The sequence below is a fragment of the Branchiostoma belcheri genome, unplaced genomic scaffold (genome assembly GCF_001625305.1).
Source record: "Branchiostoma belcheri isolate BF01 breed outbred unplaced genomic scaffold, Haploidv18h27 scaffold50, whole genome shotgun sequence".
In the NCBI taxonomy this organism is placed as follows: domain Eukaryota; kingdom Metazoa; phylum Chordata; class Leptocardii; order Amphioxiformes; family Branchiostomatidae; genus Branchiostoma; species Branchiostoma belcheri.
The window spans coordinates 597,563-624,790 of record NW_017804132.1 but is presented as its reverse complement, the minus strand read 5'-3'; the positions used below and the strand labels follow the sequence as shown (position 1 = coordinate 624,790).

The 27,228-nt window shown below is 38.6% G+C and overlaps 1 protein-coding gene across 1 annotated transcript; it reads right to left on the bottom strand.

The window, feature by feature from the left end:
• Positions 1–27,200, bottom strand: LOC109480219 (potassium voltage-gated channel subfamily KQT member 1-like). The gene is made up of 4 exons (XM_019782367.1): positions 26,857–27,200; positions 9,553–9,643; positions 9,124–9,250; positions 1–83 (listed from the first exon to the last, which is right to left on the bottom strand). The coding sequence occupies exons 1-4, from the start codon at positions 27,171–27,173 to the stop codon at positions 1–3; spliced, it is 618 nt and encodes a 205-aa protein (XP_019637926.1). The 5' UTR covers positions 27,174–27,200.
• Positions 27,201–27,228: the final 28 nt, after the last annotated feature.

Sequence of the window (27,228 nt, the reverse complement as noted above, 5' to 3'; positions counted from 1 at the left end):
TTACCTGATGGCTGAGGTTGCGAACACTTGTCCATTGGATCCCACACACAGCACTATGATAGACGCCACCACTACGATCAGATCTGGAGGGAACAACAACAACAGAGCAACATTATTACCTTCGGCATGAAGATTATGTTTCTGGTAGCATTCGTGTGTGTGTGTGTGTGTGTCTGTGTGTGTGTGTGTGTGTGTCTGTCTGTCTCTCTGTCTGTTAACATGATAACTTGAGAAGGCTTACATAGATTGTCTTGATATTTGGTAGGTCTTGGTGAGACTATTAGTATTAGATTTTGAGCCCCCTGGTAGCTTGTTATGGTACTGCAGCAGAACATCTGATTTTGATGCCTCATGATTTGGACACACTAGGTCACAAATTTTGGACTGTATATAGCTCCTGGGATTGAAAAAAAATGGCTTGAGTTTGGGCCCCCTAGCAGCTTGTTCTGAAATAGCAGGAGTACTTGTTTAAAAAAAAGCATACAAACTTCCTCTAAACCAGTTCCGCCCAAAATGATACTTCCATTCCAAAAGAAATTAATAAAACTAATATGATTTTCATTAATATAATTTAAATGATTTTCAGTATCAAAAACTTTGTAGCAATCATCAGAAGGCATTATACTTAACCCTGACCTTGAATCCAGTCATCCAACTTTCTACTACAGCACTGTACTTTCACTGTACTTTCTAACTACTGCAACTTTTCAATGTCAAGGTGCTGTTCTGATTCTACCTCCATGAAAAATGGCATTCTCTTTATCTAAAGTAGGTGCAATACTTGCCCCAGGGGTGTCTGAACTAGAAAGTCAGAAACAGACGAACCAGAACACATCGCTGGAAGCCTTATAAACTCAGAACTAACTGATTGAGAAGCTTTCAGTTCCCGGCCCGTAACGCTAATGTCTTAATATCCTTGAGGTGATGATGAATACTAGATAAGAAGCCTTCTAAGTCTTTCAAGAAAGCGCGAGTACTGGAAGTGCAGAAACTTTCAAAGCGGTTTTATTTGCTTGGTGACCTTCACTGTGAATTTATGACACTGTAAACAGGGCTTGAAATTCATTTTGGGAATAGGAGCACTAGTGCACCCAACCTAAAATATTAGGTGCACAAAAATTTTTTTTAGAGGATTCTTATAATTTTAAGTTCTTAATAGATGATCTATATAATATATACACACTACCAGAGAGTAATCTTCATCAACAGTTCAGATACTTTCAGCTGCACTCTGCTACTCTTAAGTGAAAAGATGCAAGGACACAGCATTGAGGCTTTCTACAAATTCAAGCCCAGTACCTTTTCAATTCCAAGTCAACAACCCAAAAGACCACCTTGCCACCACTAGCACATGAAAAATTGAATGTCCAAGAGACCAAGACTATTATTACTGCTCTTACAATGTATGACTGTGTGTATGAAAAGGCTTCCTTGGTAGACATCAGTTCAGACTGATGACCAAACTGGTATTAACCACATAATCCATGGTGTTCCACCAGGGCACTAATGGGCCATTATATCTCAGTACAGCGCTTCAAAATGTTTTCTGAAAATGTTACTGGACAGCTGTGAAAGAGGCCATCATCTTGAGCTGAACTGTTAAGAATGCATTTTATAGATGAAGTAAAAATCATGATCAAACAGTAAAAAAACTTTTAAAAATTTCAAACAAGAAATCAAAGATTCCATTACTCCATGAAATGATATTTATCAATTAGACTGCAGTACTACTTTGTCTGCAAGAAGACAATGCTAAATTGAACTGCAGTTGCATAAAATTATCTATTCTCTATTTTTTTCACCCTGTCGCTTCTTATTTTTCTAAAAAAAATCAGAGAACCAACAAATTAAATTGTTCTGGCCCTTTGAACATTCAAAATACTTAAATACATTATGATCCCTGTCAAAAGTTACTTAAAGCAAAAATACAACTACTGTATTTAACCTCAGGAGTTACCATTTTATCATATTTCATCACGTACTGTTTTTCCAAGCAATAAACTTTGTCCTTGGAATGTTATACTTTAATGGAACCCAAAATAACAATGTCTAACGTCATATAATAGTACTTAGGAAGGTTGACATTTAAAGTTCCTGTCTTCTACTCCACTAATGGCATAGCTACGACATCAATTTGTGTGTAATAGTTCCCCTTGACATGACTAACTATCATATGAAATAAATAATGTCACTGCTAATCAGTTTTTTATACGCTGGTGTCTGTATGAATATGAGTGTGACTGTTGTCATTTGTGAAACATAGTAATTTAAAAGTCTTCAAAGTGAAAAGTTATTTTTATGATAAAAAATACATTTACATTAAAGGAAATAAAGATAACAACAGAATATGACTGGCATTTTTATTAATATTCACTAAATCCAGAATTGAGCATTATTATGAATTTAAAAGGTCATAAATTTTGGAAACTGTGTCCCACCCAATATATGGTCACAGACATATACACACTCATACACAAACACACACTCACACACACCACACACACACACACACACACACACACACAGTCAGTCACACACACACACAAACACATAATGTACACAAGCACACACACACACACACTCAATCATGACATCTCAATGTTTTAAGACTCTAGTATTAATATTGAGTGTGAAAATTAATTTGTCTGGAAATTAATGACGACCACCTATCTGCTAACTCAGCTTTTTTAGGATCACCTAACTAGCCCACAGCTATACCAGGACAGGTGTTCTCTCCAGTGTTCCCTATCCCCACATCTATACCAGGATTTATGGCTCTTCTTCCCCACAGTGATTCACTACAAATGAGCACCCAGCACTGTGGTATTACGGAGCTCAGTTAAAGCCATCCCATGGGATAGAAACCCTGAGTTATGGCTCAAGCCCTGTCTGGTAATGATGTAAGATTGGGGGTAGCGGTGTGGTGTAAGTCGGCTATACATCAAGAATGTAATATGCGTTCCCTTTGCACTTTTGGCGTAATCGCTTTCCGGCATTAACTTTTAAGTGATGGATAGAACTAAAAATTGTAACAAATGCTGAGTATGTACGTCAAGTTTGGTGCAGGTAGACATCAGAAATCATATTTCATATTTCAAATACATGTACCTGCACAGCTCCAATTGTACATGCACTGCAGGTGCATGTAGTATTTGAGTCAGGTAAACGTTGGATTGTGTATAAAATTTCTTATTTCTGTTTTAAAAGTTTTAATAGAGTTTAAAATAATCTTACAAACAATGTCATGTACACATGTCAAAACTATTTAATATAAGGACAGCGTTCCAATTTTAGAAATCTAAATATCAAAAACACAGAAGACTACCAAAGGCAATTATATATAACCATGTAAACATTATACACAATCAGATATAACCTTCATGACCACTACACATTATTTGATGATCATAGTAATTGATTTTTTATTTGTCTGTAGAGACCAGTAACTCTAGTCCAGCCATGCCACGATGAGTAGCTAGCATCAGCTGTATCCCACTACTCATGCCTGAATTACATGTAGAAGATTACTCTGTGTCACAAATCAATATATGGGCACATAAAGGTCCGGCTAATCTACGACACCGTACTTCAGAGGACCGGGGTTGCTATTTTTGTTGGCTTTGAAGCCGTGGTGTGACTCCAGGGAAAGGAACACATGATCTATATGTATGGTGATCCCAAGTGCGGTACATACTGACCTTTACTAATGACACCCCGCGGTGGAAGGATATATACCGTTGTAAAAAGTGGGAGAACCATTCGTCAACTGGTGGTCCCGCGCTCGGGGAAGTGATTTGCAGGGTGAAGGACTTGACACGTGTAATCAGGGCAGTCCGTCATTAACTCTACATTCTCTGTCAGGATCTAGCTATGCTCACTTGTCAACTGGGACAGATGGCCCTTGTGTAAATCACAAACTTCACACACACAAGTTAGAAGCTGTGTACATGCGTACAACAGTGAAACACTTGTCACATTTACATGTAAGTTTCGAATTTCTTCAAACTACAAAATGTAACAAACCCCATCTGTATTTACTTCTGAGACAGAAGTATTGTTTTTGGATGGGGCTGGTTTAGCGTTTGTATGTATCTTTTCTTCAGAAGTGTGTAACATCAATGCCTGAGCTGAGTCCTGTATGTGTTCTTCATAGTCCTGTAGTCTGTATCTTTTGTACCAGTAGCATCCAAAAAGAATCTGAAAACAACCTTGGCTACATCCGAAAATAATGTCATGAGGTTGGTAGAACATAAGGATATTTGGGTTTTCTTATACACAACCAGTGATTTTCCTACCTTGTCTGAATGAAAGTGTCTGATAGACTTTGAAAGGTAAGCAAGGTAGGAAAAAACCTTGGTTATGTATACAAAAATGCAAATAACCTTGGTTACAATAGCATTTGTAAGCTTATTTTCATGTGGAGAGGCAACTTTGGTGGTGTCTGATGTGCACTACAAATTAAGAAAAGCTGTCCTTGGTGCTGAACAACAAGTAACTGTCAGATAGATACCCGTAGAAGCACTCTGGTGCTTATAAATGCCCTTTGGGCTGAATTTTGGTTGGCTCCACAGTAAGCAGCCTTGCATGGATGTTTTCAGCCTGATGGTCACTGGTATGTGGCAAGAAATGAACTTTTACCCGATGTACCAAGGGTGAATACATATCACCTGTTTGAACTGAAATCCCTGCCCGTAGCTGTCCTAACACATGAGTAATAAGAGATCGGTGTTTAAGTCTGTTTTCTGTCCTTGAAGTCAGCCCAGCCGCAAGCCAGATCTCTGTAAGGTGATTCAGGCTTCTGTATGCTGGCCTCAACACATGTCTTCTGTGAAGTACCACTCTAAATCACCATACCACCAGCCAAAAAGTGTAACTTTTACAAGTTGGAAAGTTGTACATAAGACTATGCTGATGAAATTGTCTGCCATTCTGTAAACCATTTGTTCATCTATGTTCACAACACAAGAGACTGCAAAAAAATTGGCTGTTTTGGGGTAAGATGGTTGCTTAGCAGAGAGTCTTAACTATGTAAAATTGAACAGTAATGTGTCTATGCCTGGAGGTGGTTGGTTGTGTGGTGTGGTTGGCTGGCCAGGCTTTCAAGACTGTATCAGAGTCAGGTGAAAGGAACATGGCATAACTAAGTATGGTAACAAACCCAGTGAACCCTAGTACGATTCCAATCTCAAACTCTACTCTCTGTAAGATCCACTACTCACATGAAGAAAGACATACTGAATGGCCAAAATGTCTTCCGGGGACAGTACATTGCTGTTGAGGGGAATGAGAACGCATTCTTCCATCCCACAAACAGTCAGTGATCCATCCCCAAATTGCAACAAAGTCCATTACAACGTTATGGTTAGTATAAATCCTTTAAAATACCATCATAATCTGCTCTGTACACCAGATGATCAGTCTTCCAATGCCACCAATGATAAGGGGAAAGCCATGGAAAGGATTTATCATGGATTTAAATTTCATAATGCCCTGTGGCAATGGGATTACATACCCAGAGAGACCATGTCAATCAAATCAAATCTTTCATACAGTCTGACATTGGGATTTACGATTTTTCTGCAATTTCCTTCCTTAGATGATGCATTGAAAGAAGGAGATTATTGTCAGCGAAGGGCACTCTAATCTGTATTGTATAAAACATATCAACTGAGTTCTACTCCTCACTTAATTGCACACAAATATACTACATGTGATACATGAGTTCTTCCTAACAAAGCTAGAATATGTACCATACAATTTACGTTAGGCCATATTGATATGGTTGTGTGGATGAGGTCTTCTGGGCAATGCAAAACTGATGCGAGCATGCTAAGAAATAGAAAAAAATGTGGCCTTTCTCTGCACATGAAAAAACACATTACGAAAATAATTTTATCAGGTTCATCAGAACAAAGGAATACAAGCAATTTTTTCTCTCACCTGCTTACGTTTTGATGTCTGACTCAGACACCTTCTTCAGAGCTTCTGACTAGAGTCTGCTTCTTGCCACTATATGTAGCTCTTGTAGGTGACACTTAGCCATGTTTTAGATTGCGTTTTCACAGCAAAAACAAGTTACCTAGTACATCAGCTACTGTAGATGTAGTAACAAGAAGCAGTACTCCAGTCAGAAGCTCTGAGGAAGGTTCTGATAGACATCAAAACGTAAGTCTCATTTGTATACCAAAATCCTATGAGAGAAAACAGACTTTTTGTTCAAGAAAAAAGGTTAACAGTTCCATCAACATCTACAGTATACTTAGTCTATCTTTCTAATACAGATTCATCGCTATCTCCCAATAGTAGGGCTTATCATGTAGCCTTGAATGGAGTCCTTCAGAACTCTGATAAGGTCCTAGTCAAAACAAAACTGCGCCCAAGGCAAATGTTGAAAAGGTGTTAACAACAGCTAGTGTGTTATGCCGAAGGGCAGTTATACTGGCTATACAGATACAGATTATTTTATTCTGAACTTGTAAGTAGAAAATTGGGTAGTGAATACTCTAAGAGTATGCCAGCTTTTACATAAAGGGTTGTACATAGAGACATAACATAGCGGTCAAAATATTGAATTGCTGCTTAAGGGCTCAGTATAGTGTACTGGTTTGAAAGAAGGTTATCACAAAAATCTTTTTTGATATACTCGGGTGAAAACACTCAAGCATTGATGTACCAGACTGTACCTGAATGTATTTTACATACAAGTAATTTTGTGACTGAAACCAACTTAATTTCTACCATGAAGATGAAACTTCATCACTGGAAAAAAAGACAAAATTAAGTAGGTGGGTGGGGAAGATTGACTGGCAGAAGGACACCAGGAATACCACCAGAAGCCAAGGATTGCGTACATCCCGGAAGTCAGAAATCTCTGATATTTTGTTCCAACGGTACAAATAAAACTAACCATAGAATTCTGACACTATTTGCTTGAGCATCGAGGCCTCACGTTTTCTCTAGATCAGTTCTGACAATAAAACATAGTGCTTTTTTCCACTAGTCACTAAGCATTAGTTGGTATGTAATGGCCCGTACCAAAATGTTTCTTTGCTTCTCTGATTTTTTGTTCCAACGGTACAAATAAAGCTAACCATAGAAATCTGACACTATTTGCTTGAGCATCGAGGCCTCACGTTTTCTCTAGATCAGTTCTGACAATAAAACATAGTGCTTTTTTCCACTAGTGGCATTAGTTGGTATGTAATGGCCCGTACCAAAATGTTTCTTTGCTGCTTCACCATTGTAGAAGAGCTTAGGATGGGGATCTTGGGACCAGCCTGGTGGGAAATACTGCCATAAGATGGATGACTTCTCACACATGTTCTGACTTTGACACAGTACTGACTTTCTCACGTCTCAATGGAATAGGGGGAAACATATCTACAAAAGTCACTACGGCCTACGAAAATTAATGCTGTTATTCTGATTACGGGCCTGAAAGAAATAGGGTTGGTAGGTATGCTATCTTTTTTGTCTATTTCAGCTGAAGTGATACATTTATAATTACAGTTTAACAATTTATTTAACTTCTTGCATGTTAGATCAAAAATTGTACGTCGCTTGCTAGTGGTTAAGCTTCCAAAAAAGGCTAGGGTTGGCAGGTTTTTGCTAGGGTCGGTCGGGTAACTGGAAACAGTACGTTATTTTCCTGGCCTAACGTAGTCATGATGCATGTGCCTTTACTTTGCCACTGTCCGGCAGCTATGCATTTTTCCACTAGTAAAGCTCCTATGTGACGCACTGCACTGTTCGCTTTGCACTGTGACTCGCAAGATAAAGTATTTCAATTTGAATAAGCCCAAGGCCCTCCCCTGGGTTCCTCTGTCATGGATTTGGGTGGGTTTACGGAGCCCTGATTGAGTTGGAGGTAATGTATATTATGCAACGTGTTGGAGGAATATGGAATACTGCCCTGCGGTAGGGTTGTCGGGTTGGATTCGAATGGAATAGAGGAGCATCTGTTGACACCACAGGCATCTCCGTGGTCGGTTGCTAGGGTATTTTTTCCCGTTGCCAGGCAAGTATAATGAAGTGTCAGGTTATATATATATTTTGTATATGATGCAGATATTTTTTTTTGCTAACTGTAAAACATTTAAAAGTAAACAAAACTGTATGGAAGGAAAACTTTTATTGAAATAAAATGAACTTTGGGGCTTTACACATGCACTTTTAATGTTAGCTTTTTATGTTAAATGGATGATTTATTTTAATTTATGTCCAAATGCCTTTTCAATCTAAGGACAGTGAAACTCGTAGCCAATCAGAACTGTTGTTTATCTTAAGTTTCTGGTGAATATTAAGACCAGTATCTTATTAACTGTTGTATTTTTTTAGTACATATTAAGCTGAAATCTAACCAAAAAAAAGAACCCCTTAGCTACTGGTCCTAATTTTTTACAGTTACTAGAAACACAACTTTAATTTCCCTAGGCCGCAGAGCAGCTTAAGTCTGAATATGAAATAGTTCTGAGATTGCCAAATTTATATTTAGTCTAACATTTGTCATGCCCCATTACACAGTATGACAATCATAAGGTGTTGTCAGTGTCATTAGAGAGAAGTGGCACCTCTGGAGCTTTCCACATTACTGAACAACCTTCAGAAGGTAATTGAGTGTAATAGATTCTCCTTGTCACTTCTGTGGTGAGACTATACTCCACATTTAGTATAGAAGGTTGACATCTAATGGTTTATCTTGATGGCTTTTTACTTTTTGTTACATGTATATGTAGGCAAAATAGAAGCATAAGAGAGAAAGAAATCAAGTTGTTGTGACCTGATTTAAAAACGGAATACTAATTAAAAAATTCATATTTTTCTAGAGGCATCATGGAGTGGAATTTGCAGCCACCAAAAAACAGATAGGTAATAAATTTTTAACTTCCTGGGAAAAAGTATGGAAACACAAGCAAACACAAAGACAAAACCTCTGTACATGATGGTAAAGCTAAAAAAGGAAAACTTCCATTTCTGTGAATATTGAAGCTTGAAGGAACCATGGATACTACGTTTTGTCAATGTCATCACCCCTATTCAGCCAAAGAGCTGCCAGAAGTGGGAATCTAATCTGTGAATGAATAAAATAAAACTATCCAAAGAGAGGAGAACGATAATGCTTACCGATAATGGAGATGGGTTTCCTGGCGAATCGGAAGCGTCCGCGGATGCCGACGTACTTGCTCCGACAGCCCGCGGACCACAGGCGCACGGTGTACTCCAGACCAAAGAACACCACCAGAAATATCTCCTGCAGGAAGTGGTTTAGATTCAAGAACGTTTCAGTTGGACACAGCAGAGGTAGAAATACAAGAGTGCTCGTCTTGGAACCAAGAGGTCCCGGGTTCAAGTCCTGACCTATCTTGTGCCCTTAGGAAAGGTACTTTACATGACTTTCCTCACTTAACTCAAGTGAAGATGAGTATTGTCTTGTCCTGTATTTGTTTCTACGTGTTGGACACAACACCAGCAATAGCTGCCTGTGTCCCACGTGTATTGCACTGTTGCAATTTCAATAAATCAAATCAAATCAAGGAGCATATTTATACTTACCATCCAAAAGAGAGTTGCGTTTGCCAGGACTGTGTAGCTGTCTATTGTAGAGAGAACACTGAAGATCAGGCAGACCAGAACCATCACAAACCTGTTGAGGAAAGAGAGAGGAAAAAAAAGGAAGTCAGAGATGGCAGACTTCACCCCAATATGAGCCCTCTAGCAGAATATACAGAAACTACACTGCAGAAACAAAAACATACACAAGGACAAGCCGTAAACAATACTTCACTCCCTTCAGCTGAAGATATAGTAATTTATGATCAAAATATTGAACAGACTAATTTAGATTTAATATTCATACTGACTACAAGGACACATGCGCTTAAGCCTGATAAAATCATGCTTCTAGCAATCCTCCAAACAATCTATAACTTGGACCCCTAGTATATGGCTAATACTTGTTTTCAAGATAATGATTGTTATGTTAGTCCAGTGTTTGCTGTGTGTTATCAAGAATTCACTGTGCCCCTGAACCAAAGTTAAGTGTAAGCACCACAGCAGGGACTAGTGATGTCGGTTCAACTAACATAATCTTTCCCAAATGCTGAGTGCTCAGCAAAGAATTTAGCACTATGTCTTAAATTTCAGCCTTTGGTAGGATCTAGGACTCAAACACATTACATAATGTCTGCATTTTGTTGACATAATACTTAATCTTATGTTGCACACTTTAAATTTTTTTCCATGCACCAAATTTCTATGTAAGGTGCACAGGTGCAGCTATACCCAAAAACAAATATTCTGTGTCCTTGTATAAGGTCAGCAATGCCTGTGGGCCATAAATGTCAGGGTGGAAACAGCGAGGCCTTCTGTCGCTGGATGACAGATCACTTCTGCACACGTCCAGGCCAGATAATTAATCCCGATAGATGTCCACAGGCCATAGCAGGCAGACCGACGGGCTTCAGGAGGTAGACTACTGTTTCATGTACTACGTTGGCAGAAGGTACTGCACCTGAGCAAAAATCCATAATGTATTGTGCAGAACATCTCATATAAGGTCGAATTCACGTATATAAGGTTAACATCCCGTCTGTAGTTTCCAAATTTTATGTCGGAAAAGATATCATCTGCAACAGGCGAAATTCTGATGCACGCTGACCAAACATGAAAAATCAGGGTTTAGCGCAGGTGCAGTATATTCTGCCGACGTGCTACATGTGTTTCATGTCTACATCATATATGTTCAGCCTCAAGTAGCTATAGGCCTGTGTATAACATTGCACCTGAACATACTCATGCCCGTAGCCAGGATTTTGAATGGGGGGCTCTTCTCAAAGTCTGAGAGACCAGCGAGCGCCGAGACATGAGTTTCCTAGGGGGGTTGGAGGGCATGCTCCACCTGAAAATTTTGAAAATTGAATCTTTGCAGGGGTCCACCCCCAAAAAAAGTCCAGGGTCGGCAGGTTTTTCTAGGTTAGGTCGGGAAACAGGAAACGCAACATTTTTTTTTCCAGGCCTTAGGTTTGCCAATCGGGCATTGCAAAAAAAAAAAAAAGAAAAAAATACCCTGTAGCATGTCTGTCCTTGGTGCTGAACTAGACATTAAGAGTTCTTGGTGGAACAAGAGTCAATTCTAATTCTATTACACAAAACCAATCTGGGTGGTTGCTGACAGTAATTCAAATTATACCTAAATTGATAGCATTTGCCATTCCTATACAGTGATACTGATCTATAGTCTATCTGTATGATATCTGTACTGACTGAGAAGTTAATTATCTTAATTATCCTCTTGCCAAAAGATAGATCATACTATCATAAAATGATAATCCTGTTATCTCTGAAGTGACTTATCAACAGTTTTTCTTCCTTGCAAAAACTCCAGCTGTGATTGACAAATGATGCTGTTTTTGACCCTAGCTATAGCTAGGCCCTGTGGTTATATATTATCTATATATTAGGCCACACCAATTTAATTTCTTGGTTAACGGATTTTTCTACAAAAATAATGGAGCGGGCGGGCGAAAAATAAATAAAAATAAAAACAGGCCTAGGCATCCTATTATGGCCCAAAATGGTACGATAGGAGCCATGAAGTCAACACACCAGGCTGGTTCAAAATTTAAACAATGAATTTTGAACTTTTAATGATAATACTGCATTGAAAGATGGAATTACTGTAACAAGTAGTAAGAAAAGGACTGTTTTCAACTGTTCAGGGCAAAATATGAGCATTTTGCAATTGATTCTGAATTTTTATTTTTATTTGCAAATCAGAAAAAAATGAAGCGGTGAATCCGTTAACCAAGAAATTAAATTGGTGTGGCCTTAGCCCATCTGACAGTCCCATGGGCATTGATTTTAATGTGAATCAAATCTGTACAAATGTTTTTTATTGATTTTAATGTGAATCAAGACTTTTACCATGCCAATGTTTGTACTCCACAGAGATTGTAAGTGATATGTACATGTACAGGGTTGGACAAGTCCAATTGCCCTGGGCAAGTAACACTAAAAGTTCTGTTCGGGCAAGTGCATGTGCATCTCGCCAGCAAGAAATTTCTAGAAACGTAAGAAAACTTTATGGTCCTACAACATCTAATAACTGACACAAATTTTTATGTCTCTTGTCTATGAATAGTATAAAGAGTTTAAACAAACACGCACCCTGCATATTCAAAGCTATGATGAAGATGACTACCCTTAATTCAACTCACACCTACTCTACCCTATCAGCTGTTAAAAAAGAGAAACTGTTACTAAGAGTTCAGAAATAAAAATAGTCATGTTAACTATAATGTACATGTATGTACTTTCATACATGCAAGATTTGAGCTTCCTGGCTTTCTATAACTGGAAATGTCTGGTCAGGGGAAAGCTTTATTGAGCTGCCTCCGTCCTACAGGTACTATCTTACTGCTCTAAGTAACCCCGAAGGTACCACATGTAGGGTGCGTACATAAGTCAACATATCTGTGAAAATGTACTTTTAACATGTAGCCGCTTTGATGTGGGCTAACCCCCCGGATTGATACGAAATCGCGATCCCCAGCTGAGAAATCCACGGCACTTAATGACGCCAATCAGGTGGTTGCAGGGCGTCATGGGGGGGATTTGTGGGGAAAATAAAGCTGTCACGTTTTCTGACAAATCGCATTGTAGCATACTGCGCTAAGCATGGAGTATGGACATGGGAAAAAACATTGTTTATGATATATAGTCGTGAGGTTTAGGGCATATATGCTAGGGCTCAAAACAAACATTTTAACTTCCTATCTGCAGAGAAAAGTTTTGAAATCACAGAAAAGGCAAGAATTGAAGATCTCGTTACCTCTATCAAATATTTCAGATTTTGCAAATTTCTTGTTCATTGTGCTTTCGTGCATTTTGCAACTGGCCTCCAGAACGCAACAGAAATGCATATAGCAGGATATGAGATAACCTTTTCTTGGACCTTTGACCTTACTTCCTGTCAATATCCCTGGTGCCCTTAGCAAGTGCAAATAACTTTATTTGGAAACACAAGTGAACACATAATATGCAAAGAGACACATTGAAAACAAAACTTCCATACATGGGGGGTAAAGCGTTTTTGAGCCCTGTATATATACATTTTGTAATTCAGTACACATACTCTATACAGTTGCAGTGTGCATTTTACAACTTTATGAAATACCACAGAATAATTTTCAATCCCTCTGGCAGAACTGAATCAGCTACCATTTGCACATGTGTACACACTGCCATATATCAAGCTTATAGCATACATATATACATGTCTGCAAACGTTTGATTTAAAAACACATCGGGAATTGGAACTGTACCGGTTGTAAGGGCTAGTGTAGATAACCTTCACTCAAGATACCAAGATAAGATGCAATTTACTTTAGTGTTAAGAAGGAAAGGGAGGTTTTATTGGTAAACTTTGAAGTTCACACTTTTGTAGAACAAAACACATGTTCTCGGAGTTATGATTTTGCCAGTTGCAGTAAGATGTCAGTACAAAATAAAACCACTGAAAACATTTCAATATCTACTGTCACAGTGATAGCACATCAATGACACTGACAAGCAGAAAGCATATGGCCTGGGAGCATATACATTATTGATTTTCGAACGATGATTCACACACCTGCTCAGTCTCATTTTTCTTACAGTGTCACTCTTTGCCCACTCAAATCTGAAAGGAAAGTTTTATACTCGTGTTCATGATATTCAAGTTCATCTCATTTCCTGTGTCTATAACTTTTGAAATGTTATTCTACATCTGCCTGTCAATCTTCCCCAAATCATGTGCTGTCAACCTCTTAAGTTTTTTTTTCATTCACATAGTTTTTTTAGCATTAGATAGCAAGCACAGATGTGCTTATAAGACAGATCTTTTGCTGAAGAACATACAAAATACAGGTTGAAATAACTAGTACAAAATGTGTAAAGAACATTCCTGTGTCTGACCTTGTGGCCTCCTGCCATTCTGCCGGTCGATCTGCCCTGATGACCATGTGCTGTCAACCAACAGACACACAAACCCACGCACTGCTCAGCCACCCAAAACAATACTTCTGTACCCAGAAGTTACTTCCATACCCGATAGGCAAGAGAAATGACAAAAGGCCAGGATAACGTTGACAGAAAGACAGTATGACAAATAGTTTTGTCACCCATACAGGTTCCTTAATCCGGATGTAGTGTTTGGGTAGGTTCTCAACATGTACCCAGGGACAGGTAAGTTATGGATATCTTTGAAATACAGGAAGTAAAGGGTTTCTTTTAGCATTAGAAGTGTGACTAGTAGAGTATGATAGATGTAAGGATGGTGACCAACTGCTTTGGGCCTGTGCAGTAAATATGTGCAGTAACCATCCTTCAAAAGCTATAAATAGTGGTTCTGGGGAGAGGTATATTATATCATACTGTGCATGTCGTAAATATTCCCTGAGGAAACTGGGTAAGCTACTTTTGGGTCAAAAGGATGTTTCGGGAAGTAGACTGTAGTTTAAGGGGAGGTAGTACATGTATGTGTGTTGTTCTTCGTGTAACAAACACTGAAACAGTTAATGTTACTGTAAATGTGATTTTTGAATGGTTACATCAATATTTCACATATGTTGTAATAAGCATCGGACCTAAAATATGAAAACTTGCTTCAGGCAAAATATTATTGATTATAACAATGTCTTGACATCTTGTACTAATCAAAAGTTTCTTACATATTGCATGTCAGGAAGCTACATTTGTAGCTTGGAGAGTTGAAAACATGGGAAAATAATGTGTACTGTAGGCTCATCTTACCCTGTAGCTACAAATCAGTGATATTACTTTCCTTTCTTGTAAAAGTTTTTATTCAACATTCACTGTCGTAGCAAATACTTTCAATGAAAGTTTCATCATACCAAAATTCATTATATAACCCTATATTAATATAAAATGGATTGACTGATGTTTTCTTCATAGCACATAAAATATATTTTGATGAAACTATTCAGGTTTAATTTATCATGTACTGGGATAGCGATTTTATCTGGCTTTCGCAAAAGTACCATGGACATGATTCTGTATTTAGGGGTCTCAAGAAGAGTATAACTGAAAAAAGTTATGTCATACAACAGTATGAGTAATAATCCATTCTATGATATAATTCAATCAGGTATTACATGTACCTTAAGATCATACATTGTGCCAGTACATATTCTAACTCTACATATTGAAGCAGGCAGATGTACTGACTTAGAAAAATGGACAGAACATAGAAAGTTTAACAATGGAAGATGTTACATGTACATTGGTGCTGTCCTTGGTGCTGAACATACTGCACACTAACAGTAAATGCAAAAATAAAGTGTTGAATAAACATTTTGAACACCAAAATTGTCCTTGACTTCTTTAAATTCCTACTTGCAAGTCCTGGGAGACCTGTTTAGAGATCTTTAAAATGTTATTTATCTATTTTTCTGGGTGTATTCTTTTGTTCAGGTTTTGACCAGTGCTTACATTCTTTTACAGGAACAGCTACTGAAAGGTGGCAAGAGTTTATGACATAGCCAAGAGAGACATGTCATTTTGAAATTAGCCTGAAGCATGTTTTATATGTAAATTTTCTTTCTTCACTGTGGTACGGTGGAAAAATTGGTTTCCTTCCAAGAATTTCGCTACAGGTTGTTAAAACTACATACCAATAGTTTTCTGCCAGCTGGGAGAATAGAGATTATAACAAGTTGTCAGAATGGATTTCCACAGCAGAGCTCAACTGTTTAAGCCAATTTCTTGCACCACACATTTTAACTTAAGACGGGGATTGTACTGCAATGTGTAATACAAAAACCTGTCCATCTTTCCGGAATATGCAAATGAGTATGTACTCTTAGGGATTCAAAGTTAACTAAGTTTGTAAGTTGGTGAGAGAAAAGTTATAATTGGTTGCAGCAGAAACACTTGGGTGTACAGAAAAATTTGGCTGACATCCGTAACTTCAACATAACGTTACAGATATCAGCAAACTACAAACCTTAATACTTCTTCTCTTCAGAGTGGGAATCTGATATTTTATAGCTATAGCAAACTTCAAAAGAAGTAATACAACAAAGGTTTCCATTTTTTTTCTGACATATGTCAAGAACAAACCATCATACGATAAATAGAACTGTAAGTTGTTTATGTACATAATTCTACACATCTATCGAGGTGCACCCATTGTTAAAAATTAGGTGTACAACTCCAAATTTACTTATTTTTAGCTGCAAAAAGTGCATGATATGTCCTTTTAAAAAAATGTATGTTCAACACAACTCAAGGACTATGTTTATATAACATGTTGCAGCTGATTACATGTTTCAATCTATCAATGACATCTTTTTGTTCCCAAACTATAGTAATCAAATCTTTTATTGAAGAAATAATAATAATTTAGCTAAAGATATCAACTTTAAGTTCATGATAACAATAATCAATTGAAATGAAACAGACTAGAGTGATCACACTACGCTTTTCTCCCTGTCATTTGTATCTTTGATAAAACTTTCCATAACTTTTAGCCGTTGAAAAGTATCACGTGTCACAAAACATCATCCTAACACACAGTCTGCAGCTCCTAGATAAACCAAATTGTTGGCTTGCTGTAATACACTCATTTGAGACAATTAGGGTGTACGCTGTGCCTTTGCTCATACCGGTTGTTACGCCTCCGTATCGAAAATCTTTGATTTTAGAGCACACCTCTGCGAGTGTGTTATTAGACATAACTGAATACTCCAGTGATAACAATAATGATTTCACACGGGAAAATTCCTGAAATCAGAGTTGACATTTGCGTGGCGTAATTACGTCCCTTGCCGATCTCTGTAGGTATTTTTGGCACCTCGGCGTAGGGATTGCAGAACGGGGAGTTGGATTGCAGGAAACAGGTAATTGAGGCAATTTGAGTTTGTCACTTCAGTTGGATGAGCGTGATTGCTGCAGGAATGTTGTTACATGTGAAGTTGATGGTCCTTGCCTCCTGTGCTCATCTCAACATGCTACAGTATCTGTCATTTAGTGTTGGATACTGTAGGACAGTCGAATTTTATAATTCTGATCTTTTAAATTTTTTTATTTGATTTGACTTGATTTGATTTGATTTATTGAAATTGTAACAATACAATACACGGACAAAGGCAGCTGTTGCTGATGTTGTGTCCCACACATGGAAGCAAATACAGGACAGACAATACTCATTTTCACTTGAATTAAGTGAGGAAAGTCATGATCATGTAAAGTGCCTTTACTAAGGGCACAAGATCAGATGTCAGGACTCGAACCCCGGACCTCTTGGTTCCGAGTCAAGCACTCTGCCATTACACCACATGACCCCACAGATTCTTCTGATGACAAGAATTCATTTTCCCAAAAAACTTTGCCAAATGATGTGAACTTTAATTATAGCTTTACGACCCACTAAATTTTAGCAGAGTTGAACAGTTGAAGAAGTTGTCTTCAGACTGAATCCTGGTTGTTAAGAGTTTTTCCATTTATCAATACAGCGGTTTGATTAAAAGTTCAAAATTTATTGTTTTAATTATGAACCAAACCAATACGTTGACTATATAGGATGCCAAGGTCTTTTTTGGCTCAACCAGTGCACCTCACATCATTGATTTCTGCAAAAAAATCCAAGAACCAACAAATCAAATTGGTATGGCCTAAAGGTAGAAAAAAGTGCTATATCTTTTTTTCACAAATATTGAAAGCTTTTCATGGTGACTGTTATCAGTAGTTATAGTAGTTGGCTGCTTGCAATTGGACAGGCCTGGGCATCTTTTAAAGATAACTGACATCACCTCAGAGAAATCTGAAAGCAGCTTCACTTTACGACAAATCTAAAATGTGTTGCGCCAGTACTTGTACACAAAATATTTGTACGCAAGCTCAAAGTAAGATATTCTATTCCAGATTGCTTACGGTCTCCTTATGGTTGGAAAAAGATTTTATGTGGCTATACATAGACGTGGATGGAGTGATTTCGACGTTAGAGAAGCCAGTATAGAAAGGGCAGCCTAGGTATGATTTATACCAGTCTTGACACTATGGTGTGGAGAATGCTCATCTTCCATAAGACCACCATACATACACGTACCATGGGATGCACAGCTCTAGGGCCCAGGAAATGGGAACTACTAACATGGCATGACAAATCACAGCCCTGCTGAAGTCTATCTCGCCATTCCTCTGGGTACAGCCTGGAATTCACTGACAGAGAACCTTTTAAGTACTAAAAGGCCTGAGATACATTTTTCACACCTGGACTGATGCAGGTAACATTTAGAATTATCTGTGCCAGCCAAATTCAAGTGCACCACTCAATTTCTTTTTGCCTCTCAGTCTATCATTTAGTCACTATTCAGCAACGTTCGACTCATGTGTGAAAAAACAATTGACACCTATATGCCGATTACCCCTTGATTTACATAAATACAAAGCGCCCACAAGCGGCCCCCGCTATTGTTAGAAAATTTACGATGCCGCGACCGGGCGACAGGCACATTGTTTGGAGCAAGTTTGGAGTGATTTTGAGGATTGAAATAATATTTAGTATGATTTTGAAGAATTGGAGGGGGATATATCCACACACGTAGTACTACACTTGAATCAGGGACCTTTGCTTGAATGTAAAGTTACACACTAGCGCGAGCGGGTGTTCCATATTTCTGTGTTTTAAACTGAAGCCCCAAGAAACAAACACAACGTGCCAAGCTTCTGTTTTTTTGCCAAAAAATACAAGCAGACACGGACTAGATAAGATCGGGAACCCACATGTATATGAAGCATGAATGTCTGGACATGTCCCTGGTGCACGTTTCTGGTACATAAATGGCGATCTTCCGCTTGGCTTCGGAAAATGCAACCCCTAAAGTACGGACCCGATCTTCTCCCATGACTTTCTAAGTCCGCCGTACAAGTCCATCTACAGAATTTCCTACAACATGGTGCAATGTTTGAACCCAGCGACCGGAAAAAATCGACAACGACCGCCGATAAAATGTACAGGAATGTAAACAAAAAGGTCCGTACATTCAAAGAAAAACGTTCACTAATACAGGAAAAACGGCGTAACAACATTATAGCGAGATAAAATCTGTGTATTTTCTTACATATTTTACGGCTGAAAACATAAGTGACTTCGACGAAAACGGCTGTAAACTTGTCCATGTTTGTCGTACGGCGATGAAACAAACATCAAAATCTCCGCCATTTTCTTCTCTAGGCGATGCCGACGTCTGCGCATGGCAGCCGCGCAACCCAAATAAGGAAACTGTCGGAAAACGCAGGGGTAGCGAAGTAGTCTTCGGAAGGCTTCGGCGCCCATGACGTCATGGTGCTGCTCATTAGCTATGCCAACGTCATGATTCGGCCGAAAACCCCGCGAAAGGGTGAGTCCAACGTTGACATCAATCGGCGGCCGCGCGGGCGTGAAGACAAAGGGACGCAGCGGGACTCGGCGCGGCGGAACAATGGCCACCGCGGGGTGTTAATTGCGAGCCCAGTCCTTCTTGTCTCTGGTCTGAGTTTTTGGGAGTTTCTTTTGTTTTATACCTAATATAATTGTGAATTTCTTGCCTACTTGCACTTACCCAGTGGCTTCAGACATGCATACAATAGGAAATGAGATAACCTTTCTAGCTAAGTAGGGACCTCTGACCTATTGTCCTGTCAGTATTCCCTTAAGCTTGTGGTAATAACTACAGAAACACAAGCAATTAAACACAAACAGGGTTCTACTAGTACATCATTAATATTATATAGGTTAGGGGGAGGGGGAACCATCATTTCTTTAAATAAATAAATTACCCTGGGAGGGAACTCATCCCTGTGACCTTTCTAAGTCATAATTTGGTTAATTTCACATTCAAGTCCTAATGACCAATTAGGTCACAACAATATAAGTATTAGTGCATTAAGGTGTCATGTAAAAAAACTTGACACTTTGTGAAAAATTATAAAGAGGACCCCAAATACTGATAGTTGGACAATTTTTTGTTAAATCTCTAGAAGTATACTGCTACATATTAACCAGTATAACATGAGACAACCCACAGGACAGAGGCAAATGGCAGGCTGCCATCAAGCCTTAGCATCAGTGTGCAAGCACGTCTAACCCTCGGAAGACAGGGAACAACAGATGATAAACCAGATAGTTAGTGAGTGTGTGAGTAAGTGAGTGATTTGCATGTAATTTTGATGCCAAACTAAGCATGGCGTGGGTACGGGTACCCTACTCTGATGTCCCGATTAAACGTACCGGTACGTTTATTTCTTTCGGCCCGAACGTCCACCCGGTACACTCTTATTAGGGACGGTACGTTTATTAATTTTTGGGAAAAAAATTGTCCATACGTACCGCACCATCAGCAAGTGGCCGGCGGCCGCAAAATTCGGCAACACGTCACAGATAAATATTTGGTCCATGATAGCGGCATTTCCCATGAATATAATGTATATTATTTATTTTTCGCCTGCTGTCCATTTTTAAGTCCCAAAACGTCTGAAAAAGCAAAAATTTGCCCACAAAACCGAACGGGAAGGCGAGTAGCTAATCGACGTATTTTTAATAGCACATGGCGGCCGCAAGTCCTTGTCAAAATCGGCAACGCGGCAGAAAAATGCCTGGTCCATTTTAGCGATATTTACCATGAAAAAAACGTATGTGGTTTATTTTCCCTCTGGTGTTAGTTTTTAAACCCCTAAAAAAGTAGAAATTTGCCCACAAGACGGACGGCCGACGTGGGGAGGGCGCCTAGCGCCTGAGCAGCATGACCCGTAAAAAGTCAAAGGTCATAGGGCACCCATATTGCGCAATCACCGTAAAAGCGCCGATTTAGCTAATTTTAGGGCGTTTAAAATTGATACAATCACATTATCGATTTTTAAAAAAACAATGAGATGGAAACCAATCAAAATTTTATGCTGAATAATATTTTTTTTCTTCAAAAGTTTTTTTTCTCAGAAGTTTTTCTTCTTCAGAATCCAGACTTTGACCAGACTAGACAATGTACCATACCAAATAATTATTATGTTGAAATGGATTTTGTTGTACATATACTCATTAAACCCCTATATTTGTACTTAATTGAGCTTGATTTTCTATCTCTTAAGTTAGTCAGATTTTCAACTCAAGTTGCAGGAGAAGGCTTAGCAAAGTGCATTTCAGAAGTGTAAAATGCAATAGCTTCTCCTACGGATTTTGTATTTCCCCAAAACAACATATATATTACCGCATGGTGGCTTTATTCGGTGGTTATAGCAACTGACAAGGCTTTATCACACCATATTCACCTCGGGGCAGGACATTAACCCTTAACTCATTAATTAAATATATACTCAATATATATATATATATACTCATTAATTAAAGTGATATATACTCACTAATTAAATGTAACAGTGAAAGATTTGCCCATATATTGGTATTGAAATAAAGAGCACATTTTAGTATCATGGACACACAGTTCACCTATCAATTTGGTCATTTTCCGGGGGGTACATTTATTCCGGAGGGTATGTTTATTAGACTTTGAAGATTTGTCCGGGGGGTATGTTTATTCCGGGGGGTATGTTTATTAGGGACATGAGAGTATGCTACACTTCATTTTGGTTTTACTTCACTAACTTAAAGGTTAGTATGAAGGACAGGGAGTTTCAAGCTCACAGTTGAGTAACACTGTAACACATGTTATAAATCTGCAGCAAGCATTATGATTTTGCATCAAGTGTTCACTATGAAAAACCATAGCTGACATTTTACAATGTACAGTAACTGCATTAAAGTTGAATTGGTATTATCATCTGAAACATTAAAGACTGACCGGTAAAGGTTGCTCATAAAATAAGTATGATCACAAATGGACACAACTTCGATCTCACAAGTCTATAAATATGGTGTTACATAATTTATTGATGTCCAAACTATGAATAGGGAATTGTATCAAAAGGAGGAATTGAGAACAATTGTACTTAACCTTTTGTGCTTCCAAACTCTTTGTCCGTGTATAATCTTTAGGTATTGCTGTTATATCATTAACCTTTGTACATGAAAGCGTAATTGTGACAGGGCTTTCATCTTCTTTTCTTATCTTATGCTCTAATACCTCTGTATAAAAGCAAGGCCACGTAAATCAGTACTTGTGCTAGGGACTGCACGATATTTAGTGGGAAGAAAGGACGCTGGTTGCAAAGGGGCAGGAAAAAACTTTTCTATCGGCCTCCCTATCGGCGTTTCTACTTAATTCTATGAAGTACAACCAAACATTTTTCTGTGCAACTTCATACGTATATACCCACAGGATAGAGGCAAGTGGCAGGCTGCCATCAAGCCGCAGTATTGCTGTGCAAGCACGTCTAACCCTCAGAAGTCTGGGAACAACAGACGATAAACAGGATAGTGAGTGTGTGTGATGTAACCTGTTCCCAAGAATGAATTTCGAGCCCACCCACACACACATTCATGTCCAGCTCCATTAGATTCAAGTTTAATGACTTGCCCACACCAAGGTTCTATTTATACCCCCAAGCAGATGCCGAGCCATTTTCAGTCTCCTGATCTCACTTGAAGATTGCTCCATGATTCAAACCAGGGACTACTAATACAGAAAAACACGCAGGTTATCTAGAGTCTGGGTAGCATGAAAAATTGCCCTGACGGACCCAACTGACATCCAACACTACATCTTCCCGTACTTGCTGACTCAGATCACAAGATTTCTGTGCGCTGCGTCCAGCACAGCAGACATTTTTACAGCCTGAAGAGGCAAGGAGAAATGGGCTATTCCTTAAACCCCTAAACAGACATGTACAATTAATATATGTTGCAGGGCGATTATTGTTCTAACATCAATCATTACTACTTAGGACTCCATTGGAGCAAGTCATGGGAAGTACCCACCTGTTAGTAATTATAGTACTAGTGTTTAGATTCTCAATAAAAGACCTGTTTCAATATACTGCGAAACACAATATTCTTTTCAGCTTTTGTATGGGAATGTAAAATCTTAATTCCCTCCCAATGGTAACTGTTATCTTATAGAAGTAGATGAGCTTTTGTATGGCTTCTGTAGGCAGTATTCATTCACTCTCACTCACTCTCACTCACTCACTCACTCACTCACTCACTCACTCACTCACTCACTCACTCACTCACTCACTCACTCACTCACTCACTCACTCACTCACTCACTCACATGCTTTTTGCTGGTACCAGCCTGTTTTGCCAAACATATTTGGTAACAGTGTCACTGTCAATGTGGAAATAAAGTAACAGAAATACGAGCGAACACACAGACACACAGAAATAAATCTGACATGGCCAGAGAATCCCTGCCCATTCTAAAACCACTATACCGATGGTCATACCGGCACAGAGTTCCCTTAAGAGACCATCTAGTGCTATAACGTATCACTCTGTACCATATAATGACAGACATTAGCACCTATGGAACACAGACAGATACAGCCCTGCAGGTGTGAGAGGAGGCTATTAAGGGGTACTTAACACGTCGAATTTCACCACATCAGGACTGGCGATATTGGGATGGTGGCTAGGATAATTTATGAAATGGTTGTATGAAGGGTTTTTCCCAACACTGTGAAAATTCTGCTCTGGTAGTAGCTTCAGTGCAAAGTCAAGCTTTTGGTTCGCAATATCAAGAGGTCAGGGTTCAGGTTGATTATCATATACATTGCAACACGCGATTGTCGGTCACACAGAAACAGCAGAAGGAGAATGGTATGTTAAAATCAAATTTTAAAAAAATGATTAAAAACCCTTTTATTTAGTACACTACTTGTTTGAAATTTTGAAGTTAGACCTTAAGTTCAGAAGAGAAGCAGTAACATTGGTAATTTGGCATTGCTAATATCTTACTTTAGTTTGATGTTGTGCAGGCGCACCCAAACTATATTTGGTGCACCTAATTTTTCTTGTTAGTTGCACCAGTGCACCTATTACTAGTATTAGAAAAATGAATTTCGACCCCTGATATAAGTGAAGCCACCCTAAAGTCAGAAAAACTACATGTGTTAAGTGGGTAGTCACATTAGCACCTCAGCCACATAGACTGTGAGATACAGACCTTAACAGGTGTGAGTCGATACCATTAACACATGTGATTCTACCCTAGGGGGTAAGAGGTATCTTCACACTCACATCAATCTCAACACTCCAGATTCATACATTCTTATTAGGGTTCAATAAAGCATTAGATGCTGTCAAGAGGCTGACACATGAAGTTATCACCTAGAAATTGATTTGAATAACTGTTGTAACTGGTAGGCGACATTTATGAATTCTACATATTAATCATTATCTGCATTTCATTTTTTTCTATATGTCACGAATCTATGTGTTATATGAGTGTCAGGCATGCAGGTTTTATTGTATAACTTAAATGTATAAGAAGATTTCAAAACGATACAGTCTTGGTTTCTTGATTTTGCTTAGAAAAGATGGGTATTACTATACATTGCTGTCTTCAACCGTTAAATCAACACATATGAATTAATATCCATTCTATAAATACCATTCTTCTTCTTGCTATACACCCATCGTATCTAATATTTCTTTTTGCAGTACACTTTACCATAACCCTTTCTATAGATTTCTTCTGGCCATCTGGACCCACCATTATTCTCAGGCACTGCAATTGTATTGAAGATATCTATATACATGTAATTGCCAACAGCTAAATGGATTCGATGTTGTTTATTCAGTGTTAAGTCACCAGGGCAGTGACCTTTGAAGGATTATTTGCACGTTAACAGGTACGGACACTCTGTCTTAATTGGTCTGTGCAGGGGAGACGTGTGGAAAGTCCCCTGAGCTCTATAATTGCTGCCTGTCTCAATTAATCAGGGGCAACGATTGACGCTATTGCATCATTACCCACCCACTGGATAACAAAGTCACTGTACAATCATACGCAGGGAGATCAGTAAGATCAAGAGGTGAAAAAAAAAGCATCTTTCAATTCATCAGAGCACTGGAAAGATCTAAGCTTGTCTGACATGTCTGGACCTTTTGGCCTAGCGGTTAGGCCATCATTATCCACCCACTGGATAACAAAGTCACTGTACAATCATACACAGAGATCCAAGATCAAAAGCATCTTTCAATTCATTAAAGCAGTGGAAAGATCCTAGCATGAGTGGATAGCTTGAGACTAAGAACAAAGTGAAACAGCGCTACCAACTGACTCATCTGACAGGTCCGCAGACCTTTTGGCCTAGCGGTTAGGGCGCTGCATTAAGCCTGGGCTTGATTCCCACTGGTAGTCAGGGTTCTTTCTACTCACTGTTGTTTCCATGTGTTTCAGATTCGAGTACGATTCAATAGGGAATAGTGTAAGTCAGTGCTACCAACTGATGGGTCCAGACCTTATGGCCATTAGTAGTTAGGGCATTGGGTTGGGTGTGGGTTCGATTCCTGCTGGGAGTAAGGGTTCTTTTGGGTTCTTTTCAATTTGATTTACGGTTGTTTCCTATACTCAGTAGTCTCAGACTGAACATACAATGGCCATAAAATTTTCATTGCATCAAGTCCAGATGATTAAGTATTCATGATTTTAACTTTTTACGTAATCTAGTGCACTCTAAAGACTTAAATTTATGATTCCAGAAGTAAGCAAGAAAATATCTTAATGTGCACAATGCAAAAATGTATGGATTTGCCAATGTAAGCCCCGTAGGTAGCAACATAAACCACCTTAATGTACAAAATGCACATTTATGCTGTTCGCCATAGATTTTGGCCTGAAACCATCCTAATGTCATTTCATCCAAATCCAAGAAGGCACAGTATATTAGCTTGGGATCAGAAGAGGACAAGTCAAGTCAGATCTGACATTTAAACATATGGAAGACATATTCACGGTCATTCTATTTACATGTAAGTCGGTATATTCAACTGTAATGAATATATCAACTTAAGGGCAAGAGAACATAATACAAAATTGCTATGAAATAAACATCTTAAATCATATTCATAACACAGGACTCCAATTTCAGTATTTGGCTACACAATTGTGAAAAAAAGCTGTACAAAAATAAGGATTTGATTCAATTTAAATCAGAAAACATAGATGAGGAAAAAAATCTTTGTGCTCAACATGACAGTGTTACTCACAATATTCTTCATTATGAAAAATTAATTCACTGAAAGGGCATCCCCCAAGTATTGTTATTGATATAATTCTGAGGCAGTATCATATATCTCATGTTGTAGGCAGACAAGTTATCAAAAGGTGGCCAACTAGCAATGCTTTACGGTAAATTATTTTTCTGTTATAACGTTACGGTACATTACTAAGAAACAAACAAAACAAGCAACATGAGGTACATCAAATTATGAGGACAGACCTGATATTCCTTGATATTCTAAGTACTATGAATTTCTAGCAAAGGATGTTCTACATTTAATATTTCATAAAACATGATAGATTGATTTTATAAAATATGATTGATAGTGTAGTGACATATTCAATATCTGTCAAGGTCAACTTTCTTATATCTCATAGGCCCAAGATAGTAGAAAAACGTCACAATAGACCTTACAACAATCAAGGAGCTTCAAACAAGGAGCTTGATATAACGTCCTTGCAACAATGTTTTGTCAAAATGTTAAAGAGTAGAGTAGAGTAGAGTGTTGCCGATTCAGAACCATAAAATATGATTTATAGTGAAGTCATATTCATTATCTATTAAGATCTACATTGTCTACAATATATCATAGACCAAGATAGTAGGAAATGTCACAATAGACCTTACAACAAGGTATTGTCAAATGTTAAAGTGTATTTTGCAATAAACTTTCTATCAAAACAATTCAAAAGTACTTACACAGTGAAATGGTAGACGAAGCACTTCCAGCCAGTCGGTCTTTCCAGGAAATTGTAGACCTTTCCCTGGAAGCTAGTCCTGACCACGGGTTTGTTTGGGTACAAGTTGCTGTACTTCATGCGGATGTGCGTGTGCACGTGTCGGTCTCCTCGGTCACCCCTGTCGTCTCCCTCGGCGCCGAAAGGGGCTTGCGAAGCGGCGGAGACGCTTGGACGGGGGCCGGGGTCAGCGTTGGGCCGCCGCTGCCCGGACGCAAAATCCCCGCTGGCGTTCGTGCACTTGATGGGACCCATCTCTACGTTATCGCTGCGTTTCATCTTGACTGAACGTACGAGAGTTTTTTTTTTTTTGCCTCAGGAGTTTGTATTAGAT

Bases quoted from the DNA above. Each gene is read 5' to 3' on its own strand.
- LOC109480219 (XM_019782367.1), bottom strand. From the start codon at position 27,173: ATGAAACGCAGCGATAACGTAGAGATGGGTCCCATCAAGTGCACGAAC. The intron at 9,644-26,856 runs GTAAGTACTTTT...TTTCCTCAACAG, and splicing joins TTCGTCTACCATTTCACTGT to GTTTGTGATGGTTCTGGTCT. The intron at 9,251-9,552 runs GTAAGTATAAAT...CACTTCCTGCAG, and splicing joins ACGCAACTCTCTTTTGGATG to GAGATATTTCTGGTGGTGTT.